The 12568-nt window shown below is 41.4% G+C and overlaps 1 protein-coding gene across 23 annotated transcripts in view; it reads left to right on the forward strand.

The window, feature by feature from the left end:
- The window catches only part of C2CD5 (C2 calcium dependent domain containing 5), a 54052-nt gene that overhangs the window by 39404 nt on the left and 2080 nt on the right, over positions 1-12568 (forward strand). For 11 of the 23 annotated variants that reach the window (XM_074540148.1, XM_074540149.1, XM_074540152.1 and 8 more), the window contains 12 exons: positions 56-220; positions 544-684; positions 2374-2437; positions 3835-3896; positions 4355-4453; positions 4854-4943; positions 5993-6080; positions 7089-7175; positions 8762-8812; positions 9824-9925; positions 10728-10918; positions 12183-12329. In XM_074540148.1, coding sequence (XP_074396249.1) covers positions 56-220; positions 544-684; positions 2374-2437; positions 3835-3896; positions 4355-4453; positions 4854-4943; positions 5993-6080; positions 7089-7175; positions 8762-8812; positions 9824-9925; positions 10728-10918; positions 12183-12329 — 1287 coding nt within the window. The remainder of the gene's footprint in view (positions 1-55; positions 221-543; positions 685-2373; positions 2438-3834; positions 3897-4354; positions 4454-4853; positions 4944-5992; positions 6081-7088; positions 7176-8761; positions 8813-9823; positions 9926-10727; positions 10919-12182; positions 12330-12568) is intronic. The other 12 variants (XM_074540150.1, XM_074540154.1, XM_074540140.1 and 9 more) reach the window with 3 other exon arrangements.

The following is a 12568-nucleotide window of genomic DNA, read 5'->3' on the forward strand; positions in this document are numbered from 1 at the left end:
AATATCAGGAATTCATGCTCATATATTTGTCTCTTTCTTTGTGACTTTTGATAAGTCTGCAACAGGTGTGTATTTAGCAGCTCTGCCCACGCCTGGGGGCATTCAGATTGCTGGCAAGACTCCAAATGATGGCACCTACGAGCAGCACATATCCCATATGCAAAAGAAAATCAATGATACAATAGCAAAGAACAAGGAACTCTATGAGATTAATCCTCCAGTAAGTAAATCTTTGATTCTTAAAAAATAAAGTGTTCTGATTCAAATATATGCACTGCATATCCATTTTTTCTTACTGAGCCATTTGGAACAGAAATTTATTTACAAATAGAGATACAGACTTCTTCCACTGGATTTTGGAAAGCTGCTGGAATTCTCAGATCCCTTTGCCACATAGCCAAACCACTGTGGTATTATTTAGATGTATTTCTCAGTAGAATGATTTTCAGAAGGATCTGATTGTTAGAATTGTTAACAACTTGTGGAGAGTTGAATTTTTTTTAAGCTGGGCAGAATATCTGTTAATTTTTACATTCTTTTTAGGAGTTACCTGAAGAAATTATTGGGTCTCCCATTCCAGAGCCAAGACAGCGTTCCAGGCTGTTGAGATCTCAGTCAGAAAGCTCTGATGAAGTTACAGAGCTTGACCTTTCCCATGGGAAGAAGGATGCTTTTGTCTTGGAGGTGATAAACATTTGCACTACTCATCTTCATAATTTTCCTCTCCTGAAATATATATTAAAAAAACTTTGCCTACTCATCTCCAAGAACAGTTCCTAGATTGTGTATGATTTTTTCCCTTTTGTATCAATAGAAAAAGGGAAGTATTAGATTTGCTTTGTCTCTCTTTTCCTTACTCTATTTGCTTAAAGAACAGCTGTGTCTACAGACTATCTGAAAAAAGATTGCCCTGCTGTTCATGAATATGTAGCAGTCTCTAGATTAATAATTAAGAGCTGTTAAATGTCCTTCTGCTTGATTCAAGCAGCAGATCAGACTAATCAAAAACTCAAGATCTACTTTCATAAACACTGAGGTTCTGTGTTGCCACACCTTATATCTAGCAAATAAAAAGGTTGTATTTTTCTCCTGTTTCAAAGCTCTTACTGTGGGTAGATAAGCGTTCAGAATTATTAGTTTCCAGAATGGGATGTATTCAAAGCATTCAAAAAACTGCATGTGCCAAGACAGCACATAAAAGAAGATTTTGTGAATTTCTGCTATTGCTTTTCACAATTTAAGAATTCACTGCTTGTGACAATACCTTCCAGTTGTTTCTACAGCTGCAAGCAGAAAGAGCAACACCTGCAGACAAATAAAGGGTGTAGATTTCTGTTACTTCTCCCCACTGAAATTCAAAGACAATTGAGCATTGTGTGCTTTGAAGCCTTTAATGCTCCAGCAAGTGTTGAAAAGGGGCTGGAGTTTGGTCATCCTGTAGAGACAGACAGTACAGATACCTGTCACTGACTGAAATCCACTTCAAAATGCAGCCTGCAGTTGCAGCCTGAGGTACATCTGAGGCTTTCTTAATCCTCACAAATCACCATCTTCATGAAAAATAGTCTGGAAGAAAGGCTGTAGATAGGAGGAATGAGGGAGCACTCACTATAACAGGGGTTTGTTTGAAAACAGAAGTATGGAAGGAGAGTGAAAAAATAACAGGTTGGGAGAGTTTGGGATAATAAATTTAGATTGGTTGGTGCTTTTGCAAAAAGGGTCGAACTCCTTTGTAAAAAATTGAGGATTTTTGTAAGGCATTTATAGAAAAAAATTACTTTTTATCTGTGGAATCATTCACTACTGTCTTATTTGAAAAGTTTGGTTTATGATTAATTGGATATCAGAAACAATATTCCAGAAGATTTAGTTGAACTCCTGACCAAGCTTTCAAGAGTAAAATCATTGTTCACTGAGCTATATAAGAAAAAGTAATAAAAATTTCATTGTGCTGAGGATGTGCTGAAGGAGGCTGAGCAGGCAGTTATGAGAGCTAAAGATACCTGAGCTGGTTTTGGTTAGTTTTTGGGTTGTTTTTTGAAGGAAAGAAAAAGACAACCCCTTTTACATGGAGAGGGAGAAGGAGACACATCACTTGACAGAAAACCCTTCAGTACTGGAGTTAAATTATAACCATTTCTCAAACTCTGGATAAGAAAATGTTGGCAGTTATTGGTAAATGTGGATCTCTTGGAGGGCAGTAAGACAGGATGGATGTAAAGGCACACCAGAATATTTACAGCAGCTAGCAGGGCTCTCAGTCTGATCTGAAATAAGTGTTAAAGATTGAATGGGATGGAGGTTATTTGATTTCTTTTGGAAGCTTCCTACTGGCACAGCGACATTATTTTCTCAATTATTCCCTTTTTGCAGATTGATGACACGGATGCAATGGAAGATGTGCATTCTTTACTGACAGATGTTCCACCACCTTCTGGTATAGTTACAACTATATTTTTCTCATTTATGCTGTAGGCTGCAAAATGACAAAATATTATAGCTTTATTAAAAATTATTTTAAAAGTTCCAAGAGAACTGACACTATTGCTGTTTCTGAAGGTTTTTAGACTGAATTATGGATTTGCAGGTTTCAGGGTAATGAAAGTAGAATGGAGAACTAATTATTGCCTGCTATCAGTTGTCTTTATGCTATTTCTTGTTGTATAGATATGTCATACCTTTCCCAGCAGAACTGCTGGATCTGGATAAGAGGCAAACGTAGGTGTCTATTATGTAGAAATTGCTCTGGACATTTGATTTGTCCTTGTCCTTCTGCTTTTCATTGTGAATTTCCCTGTGTTTCTTCTGAGAAAGTCTGATGAACAAACTCAAGCTGAGGGGAATGAATGCCCTCTTTGGGCTCAGAATTCAGATCACTGTGGTTATTATTATCACTGAGTCAGTTATTCCTAATAACTGATACCAGTGTTGATCTTGTAGTATCAGCTAGAACTGTCCTTGTATTATCCATTACTATCACCAATTCTTTTACTCCTCACTGATTACCCAGTTCTGCTGCAGTTGATTTTACTGCTCTGAATTAAGGCCATCAGCCATCACCTTGTGTTATCCTCTTCTGCATGTGAGTTATGGCAATCCTTTTTCATTGGCCTGTTGTTCAGTATCTCCCTCAGACGCCTGTTCAGGACAAGTAAACAGGGCGCTGCTTTTCTGCTGTTGTGGAAAGCTCTACTGCACTAAAAGCATGTTTTCTGCTCTCATGGTATTGTTTCTGCATATCCTTTCTAAACCTTATTTGATTCCTCAACAGAGTTTTTGCTTTTGATGTTCTGAAAAACAGTCCATTAATATTTATACCCTCTGCAAGCTGCTACACAATTTCTTTTCTAGCTCATTTTGTGCTTTTATGTAGGCCCTCCCAGACTGGGCTCTTTTCTGCTTATTTAACTTTATCTTCAGGATTGCAGAATCACTGACTTGCTGTTAATAAATTATTTTACTCTGCTGTTTAGGCATTATAATTCTGTTTTTCATTTGCAATCAGTCACTGCTGTAGCTCCTTTACAGCCTTTACTGTGCTCTCTGGTAAAGGTTGGCTTTTGAGCTTTTCATATCACACCTTTTAAAAAAATTTCCTCATTTGTGCATAGTTTATCTAATAGAAATAGGTGGAACAGTTGTGGATTTGGGGTGTTGGCCCCTCCTACAAGGATTCTGTATTTTTTTCTTGAATGTTGATCTCATTTCTGGTCTAATATTCAGAAGCACAGGAGGGAAAATACTTGCAAAGCCTTGTCACATGTGTTTCCTTTATGAGTATTTTTATGTTGCAGCGTATAAAATATAATTTTCTCACAAATATTTTCTTCACAGGTTTCTACAGTTGCAACACAGAAATTATGCCTGGTATAAATAACTGGACGCCGGAAATTCAAGTAAGGTTATTCAAAATTGAAACTTTTGCTAAATTGTGTTGAAATATGCTGTAGTAATTTAAATATTTATTTTGAAAGCTAAATTCAAAGGACACCCTTGTGACAGAAATAAAAGTAGTATTTTGGTAAGAACAATAAGGTATGAGAACCTGGGTTTTTGTTGGTTTTTTTAAATGCTGTCATGTAACAAATAATCTAATATGGAAATACGAAAGTAATTACAGTAAATGTAAACTTCATGGTTTTGGCTTTTTGAAAGGTTTGGCTTGGTTTGAAGCCCCTTAAAGGGAACAGATTGTTGATTGTGTTGCTTAGCTATCTTATTTTGTTACTTATTGAACATAAATGTTAACATATTTTACATTATTTTCCTTCTTTATGAATGTGGGTTTAAGACAGTGGATAAAATATATTTGCATATGTTGGCCAAAAAATCTCCATGTTTGTTTCTAATTCAGATGTTCACAGCAGTTAGAGTGTCCAGATTAAGCAACATTAACCCAACAAATCAAACACTCAATAAGAACTTTAATGATCTCTGTGAGAATCTGCTGAAGGTAAGAATCTAATTTCAAATACTTTTTATGTGTTCAAATGGGGGTCAGGGAAAATTCAGCTGCACTGAATTAACATGTGCCTCATTATTTTGGAAATAGACTGCAGAGTGTCTGTAATTAGCTCATGAGTTTCTGTAAAGATAGGTTCAGCCTGTTTTAGTGTGTTAGGGAATTCCAGAGCTTGTGGAACCTGAAGGAGTCCTTTGACCAGCAGGATACTCTAGAAATAGACAGCTCCACGGTAAATGGCATTCTGTCCTGACTTCACAAATGCACTTCTTCCAGAAAAGATCCATGTCATCTAATGACTTGTGCTATGCAGAGAGTTTTGATCCCTAATTCCCCTGACATAAACCCCCTTTTTCCCTGAGTGACACAAATGCTCTCCTGTCTCCATCAGAGCTTGTATTTCAAGCTGCGCTCCATGGTGCCCTGCTGCCTCTGCCACGTCAACTTCACCGTGGCTCTGCCCGAGGATGAGCTGGTGCAGGTGAGGGACTGGGAATGGTGCAGGTGAGGGAATTGGGAATGGTTCAGGTGAGGGACTGGGAATGGTTCAGATGAGGGATTGGGGATGGTTCAGGTGGGGGATTGGGAATGGTGCAGGTGAGGGACTGGGAACGGTTCAGGTGAGGGATTGGGAACGGTTCAGGTGAGGGATTGGGGTGAACTGGAGTTCAGGTGAGGGATTGGGAACTGGTTCAGGTGAGGGATTGGGAATGGTTCAGGTGAGGGAATTGGGGTGGGCTGGTTCAGGTGAGGGAATTGGGGTGGGCTGGTTCAGGTGAGGGAATTGGGGTGGGCTGGTTCAGGTGAGGGACTGGGAATGGTTCAGGTGAGGGATTGGGAATGGTTCAGGTGAGGGACTGGGAATGGGTCAGGTGGGGGATTGGGAATGGTTCAGGTGAGGGAATGGGAATGGTGCAGGTGAGGGGATTGGGAATGGTTCAGGTGAGGGGATTGGGAATGGTTCAGGTGAGGGACTGGGATTGGGAATGGTTCAGGTGAGGGACTGGGATGGGCTGGTTCAGGTGAGGGATTGGGAATGGTTCAGGTGAGGGACTGGGATGGGCTGGTTCAGGTGAGGGGATTGGGAATGGTTCAGGTGAGGGGATTGGGAATGGTTCAGGTGAGGGATTGGGATGGGCTGGTTCAGGTGAGGGAATTGGGATGGGCTGGTTCAGGTGAGGGATTGGGAATGGTTCAGGTGAGGGATTGGGGTGAGCTGGTTCAGGTGAGGGATTGGGAATGGTTCAGGTGAGGGATTGGGAATGGTTCAGGTGAGGGATTGGGGTGAGCTGGTTCAGGTGAGGGAATTGCTGTCTCCAGGCACAGCCTGGAGTGCTTGCTGCTCAGGGTAACCTGGGCCAGGATTTGATTTACTGCTGCCTCTTAATTTCAGCAAAAAATGGCTGCTGAGTTCTTAGATAGTTTTTCCTTATTATGTTTCTATGCAAAGAACTGCTTGTTTGCAAAATTATTTTTCAGATTGCACAAGAGATCAACTTAGCTAATATGCCAAATATTCCTGATTTGCAGATTGCAGTCACAGCTGTTGCCATTACATATGACAAAAACCAAGCACTACAAGCCAACAAAGCACCTACAGAAAAATCACAGCAAAGAGGTAAATATTGTGAGGAATCTTTCCTTTTTATCCCCAGTGCCTAATGAGTCTGGATTGTGATTTCAGTTACATGTACAATCACAGACCACAGAATATTTTGAGCTGGAAGGGACCCACAAGGATCATCAAGTTCAAATATACATATTTTTCAGAGGGGGTCTTTCAACACATAGAGGTTTTTTAGAGTTCATGTACTTGACCTCCAGCAGAATTACTTACTTATCAAGTATTATATATTTATTTTCAATAAACAGAAAATTTCTAATACTTTGTTATTCTATGATACTACTTTGATTAAAAGGTTGGTGTAACAGATGATGATATTTCTGTTGTATTTTGGAACATGTGTAACTCATCAGGGAATACTTGTTCTTATAAGTATAAATTTTGTCTGTACTTGAAGAAGGTGGAAAATAAATAATTTGCAATACTTTTAAAAAACCCCAGCCTTCTGCAAACCCTTGGGCAGGTCAGTAATAGTTTTGGAGTTCAGTGGAGCACATGGAATAGACTGCTGTGGTCTGCAGATGTCACCTTGCCAGTGAAGCAGCAGCTCCTGCTAGAAATGCAAGGGTGCAGTCTGCAGTGGGGCTCAGACAGAGCTCTGAGCACACTCAGTCTTCAGACTGGAATTAAATACTGGAACAGAGCCACGTGTTTCTAAAACATTAGTCATAGCTGACTTCTTCAGTGGAGTGAGGTGTTGCCTTTCATGTGAAATAAGTGGTCACCTTTATTATGATAGCTGACCTAGATCCAACTGCAGAATCAAAATAAAAATGCATGAATGGCCTTCATTTTTCTCCTAAAAACTTCAAATCCTGTTCAGTGGAACACAGGCTCTGTTCAGTGTTGCAGCTGGATTTGTTTTTGCACAACTGCTTCACTTTATGCACACGCTGAAAATACCTGCTCAAGTCAGACCTGGCTAAACTGACTTTGCTTGTAATTACTGGCAAATCTTATTTTGGGGTTAATTATCAGTTGGCCATGTTTTCTTTCTTGAAGCATCTACAGACAATGAAGAACAGCTCCAGTTTCCCTTGGAACTTTCCTCTGATCCCCTTTCTTCTCAACCATTCTCTCCAGCTAAAGGTCAGTTAAAGGGAAGGATATTCAACTGTTGTTTTTTATGGGTTTTGAGTTCTGCTCTTTCATAGTTGTAGAGGCTTTAAAATATCTGTACTTCACAGGCTTTAAATGTGCTTTGCTGCCTCAGCATAATGGGTACATTTACTCCTGTTGTGGTATTTTTTGAGAGTCACAGAAGATGGCTTGGCTGATCATTCTGTCTATATTTTCTGTCTTTGCATTTAGAATATTGAAGGTGCTGCAAGGCACTGGGTGTTGGGTGTCATCTGACAGAACTATCAATTACCTGATAATTAGCCTTGTCCCATATTGAAGTGGCCATATAAAGTACCTCATGTTTTCTCAGCCTCTCAGAATTAATCTCATTGTTTTCATGATGGAAAATTCTTTATCTGCCAGATACTGATTGCATGCAAATTTCCTTTGAGTGAAAGGAGCCTAACCTTGTATAGTAAATAATCTGTCCAGTGCAGCACACTGCAGCTGTTAAACAGCTGCTTTATTTTACCTGAGAGAGAGCTGCAGTTCAAGAATGGCTGTCACAGTTCTTCCATGGCTGCATTAAGAATTCAGTTCATTGAAATCTGTCTTTAATTCCTTCTCCCTTGTTGGATTATCTACCAAAATGGTTACTGGGAGGAAATTAAATATCTGGGAGTTACTGTAAATGTTTGAGCTCTCTTTTTTGCCTGTTACTTTTTTTGTGTAAAGAAGAGTGCCTTCCACACTTACTTGTATTTTCAGAGGCCAGATTAGTTTCAGCAAAAAGATTCTTACTGATTTTTTTTAATGCTTACCTTTTAATTTGCTGCACTTTTTATTCTCAAAACGAGAAGCTCTCCAGAGATGGCTGCTGGTGTCTGTAGCCATAGCTGGGCAGTGGCCAGAGGAGGGCAGCCTGTTCCATGCACCCCTTTTCCTCTGCTCTCCACATCCCATATCGGGCTGCAGGCACAGCAGTTCCGCCTGGAAATTATTCCATCTGTCATTTCTTCACAACCTCCTTCTACTTACATTTGCTTCACAGGTTATTTAGCATATCTCTACTTTTTGTAGGATTGTTGTTTTAGAAATACTGGTTTACAGTCTTATACAGTAGTGACCTTTGATGAATAAACATATTAAAATTGCAAGGTAGATTTAGTAAAGTGAGTTATTTACACTAACTGTTATCAAAGTACACAGGATACTATGTAGAGGGTGGGGTTTTTTCATACTTGACTGTAAAACCTTTCATAAGGGTCACACAACAGTGGAGTAGTTTGGGTGGGAAGGGACCTTAAATGCCACCCATTCCACCCCTGCCATGGCAGGGCCCCCTCGCACATCCCAGGTGCTCCAGCCCCAGGTCCAGCCTGGCCTGGGCACTGCCAGGGATGCAGGGCAGCCCCAGCTGTGCCAGGGCTGCCCGCCCTGCAGGGCACAATTCCCACTGTCCCATCCAGCCCTGCCCTCTGGCACTGGGAGCCCGTTCCCCCTGCCCCTCACTCCAGGCCCTTGCCAATAGTCCCTGCCATCTTGCTTGGAAGCTGTTGTCCTGTAACTGTGCCTAAGAGATGATCTGAACGCAATTAATTTTGTTTTGTTAGAAGCCCTGGAGGGTGCAAGCTCCCACACAGGTATTCCTGCTGCTCAGAGAGGTGAGTTCCCTTAATTTAGCCATCTGCCAGAACAGATTGAGCATTCTTGGGATGTTGGTATACTCTTTTTGGATGAGTCTTACTCCAGGAAGTGTTTACTACTTAACTGAGAGTGCATGCTCTGGTGTGGCTTAATGAGATCCTAATATTTTGGTGTGATTTTTCATGATAAGGTTAGATTTGTGGTAATGACAGCCTCTCTGTCGGGTGCATTGATGTAACTTGATGTGACAGACAATGAGTCCCTGGGCAGAGAGCTGTTTTGCCTGTGTTGATTTGAAGTCAGCATGTGTTCCTCCCGTTTCTTCAGGGGAATGAAGAAACGGTGTTTGCAACCCCCCCCTTTGTTTTAAAGATGTGCAAACACCCCTGCAACTAATACCAAAAGTCATAGCAGAAACAACTCTTACTCCTATTGTAATGCTAGTGGGAGGGGTGTTGGAGGGAGGATGTGGGGCAGGGGAGAGTGTTCTCTAAGGGAAACTCATTTGTGTTTAAACAGAGGTGTTGTTTCAGTTTGTGACTCTTATCCTCATCACCAAAGGTTTTTCTTTTTTCACTCTGTAGGTTAGTTATTGATAAAGACATTTGGGAAATTTAAATCCTGATCAGCAGCTCTTTGTAAGGGAAAAAAAAGCAATGAAAATTAAAAAAGGCTTAAATCAAGTTTTAAAAGCCATAACTTACAGCCTAAATTGAGATTATAAAAGAGCCTAATCTAGCATAAGTCCTTAATGACTGTATTTGCATGTTTTTTCAGTGCTGAAGTCCCACTCAGGCAGTGGTTCAGAGGTGGGACAGCACCAGAAATGGGTACTTTGGTACTTTGGTTTGGAGCAGTCCAAGCCCAGCCTGTAACTCTTGCTCTTAGCAGAGCTGCACACGGATGGTTGTTCTCTCTCAGGCAGGAAGCATTGCCTCCTCACAAAGGAGCGCTGACATGAGCAAGAGACATCATCCATATATTTTTTTCTGTTTTTTTTTCTTTTGTTTTTCTGTCTGTGTTTCCAGCAACGTCAGTTGATTACAGTTCCTTTGCAGACAGATGCAACAGCTGGATAGAGCTCATTAAACTGAAAGCTCAGACCATAAGGCGCGGATCAATTAAGACAAGTAGGCGGCTGTTTCTACCCCGTTCTGATAATCTCAGACATATCTCTGATTTCCCAGTGGTGACTTAGGGGAGTGCCCTGCCCGGCAGGAGCACTGCAGATCTCGTGTGAGGGTGAAAACTGCTGGCATTGTTCTGTAACCTCACGTAGGGTTGATGAACCGTAGCATAAAAAGCCAAATGAAGTCTTGCTGTAATTAGTTCTCCATACGTGTGTACGCCTACTAATTGTATAACATCCACTGCATGGATGTAGGTGTATGTATGATCTTGGAAAATTGGGGGTGAGAAACAGGAAGCAATCACCAAGGGGACAGTCAAGGCAATGGTCACTAAATTAGCAAGTGGTGAGTTGGTTTTCAGCAGTTCTTTGGCCACAGGTCTGACTATCTTGCTTAAATTAGCAGAGATTAATACCTGTTTTAATGGAAAATGCTGCACTGGGGAAACACAACAACTTTCACACTTCCTATAATTTGTTCTTCCGGCAGAATACACGTTTCAAAATGTTGGCACTTTTTCCTTTACCTTCACATTATAACTGACGGTTGTGTGTGCAGCTGCTCGCCTCAATGTTTTCCTTTCGCAGGAATGCCACTCTCTCAATAAATGCCATTCCAGCTTCTCGTCTCCTTTTGCATGCTTTGCATGATGATTTCCTTTCTCACGTATGTGGCTGAGCATCACAGGCAGCTGAATGTTGTCACCAAGCTATTTGGAAAACCATAAAGAAGAGTTTTTGTGTTTTGAGGAGCACTGATGGATCTCGATAGTTATTTCCTGCTGTTTTTTCCCATTTTTCAGCTACTTCCCTGGAAAAGGCAAGTCCGTTGGCTGAGGGGTACTTGAGGCACCGTTCTGTCCCGTCGGGCACCAATTCCACTGTCTCAGTTGTTAAGATGACTCCTCTTTCCTTCCTCCCTGGGGCAAAAATAACCAAATACCTTGGGATAATCAACATGTTTTTTATCCGAGAAACCACTTCCTTGCGCGAGGTGAGCTGCGTGGCCGGGCTGCCTTTGGTGCCAGGGAGCAAGTTTGTGTTATTTGTCAGAATCAGAGGTTTGAGTTGAGCTGTGGCACAGCCAGGGGGTAGAACTGGTGTCGCTTGGGGGAAGGTGCTGAGTGCAGAACGAGCTCCTTCGTGCTGCTCTTGTCACAGAGCACATGAAGCCATTTTCTGTCTGGCACTGTTAGGAAGGGCTTGGTTAACAACTGCCACTGCTGCTGATTTGGGCAGAACACTAAACCAGGGAGTTCTTAAACAGAACTCTATGGAAAAAATGTGTCTTTGACCAGCAGTGGTAGAGGATGGGATCATTTGAGCCCAAATTAAATGCTCAAGAAAAATACAAGTCATCTATTCTTCTCTCGTTTAGCTAGCTCAGTGAGGAAGGTTCACAGTGTATTTGGTTAATTCTTTGGTTAATATAACATTGCCCAAATCATAGATAATGTTATGCTGACTTGTAACATTACATTCTGTGCATTCTCTGTAACTAAACTTTGTGTTTTGAGCATCAAAAATTACACCCTGAGTCTGTGACCATGCAACCAGCTTAGAGGTGAGGTTCAATCCCTGAGCTCCATTCTGCGTTGGGAAAACAGATAATCTCTGAGCATGCGAAAATGCAAGCCATGTTCCTTTTAATTTTCCTGTCCTTTGGGAAGTAGCTGTATCTTTGCTTTTGGCCACAGAAGCAGAGTGTACTTCTTGCCTTGCTTGTCAGTGCTGAAGAGTTTGCTGGTTTTTCCCAATTACACATTGCTGAAATTACAGAGCAGATGTTAGTAAAAATGATCAGTCTTCCTGAAAATAGGCTGCGAACTCTCTAGAGAAACTTGGATCAGACAAACATTTTGTTTAGATCTTGCAAGTTACTTTCACCTTCCCCTTCTAACTTGAGAAATCCATGCGAGAAAAGGACAGTGTTTTCAGAAGGATGTCAGAGCAGGGAAATGGTCACAGGACATTGCTGGACTGAGTGCAGACTGTGTAGGTCCAGGTTCAGTAGCTGATGAGCTTTGGTGTCTGTGACAGCAGATCCCAGCAAGGATCCCACCTTGTCTGTCACTGCAGGCCCCTGTCAATGCTCTCTCTCCGTCTGATTTGTGACTGACCCTTCAAACAGGAATGGCTTTAAAGTCTCCCCACCATGTGGGACTCACTGAGTTGTTCAGCTGAGAGATGTGTAAGGGAAGTACCCAGCACCTTGTAGCCAGGCCCAGTGCCATCTGTGATGTCTTTTTCCATTGCAGGAGGGTGGTGTCAGTGGCTTCCTGCACGCCTTCATTGCTGAAGTGTTTGCCATGGTGAGAGCCCACGTTGCAGCTCTGGGAGGGAATGCTGTTGTGTCGTACATAATGAAGCAGTGTGTTTTCATGGAGAACCCAAACAAAAATCAGGTACACTGGGGTGTGAAATGACAAGTGCTCTTGTGGTCAGTATGATACAAATGTGCATTTTATGTCTTAAAAAACTAGTAGTGCTGTAAAGCCAGAGCTGCACAACATTTCTTGATATCTTGGATTATGTTTGAAGAATCCAAGGGTGTTCTTGTATTAACACAAAATTATGAGGATGTTTCATAAATACCCAGATAGATTAAAGAACCAAGCTTGCTGGAATAAGTAAATTGCAGGAG

This window comes from Zonotrichia albicollis, chromosome 4 (genome assembly GCF_047830755.1).
Source record: "Zonotrichia albicollis isolate bZonAlb1 chromosome 4, bZonAlb1.hap1, whole genome shotgun sequence".
NCBI lineage: Eukaryota > Metazoa > Chordata > Aves > Passeriformes > Passerellidae > Zonotrichia > Zonotrichia albicollis.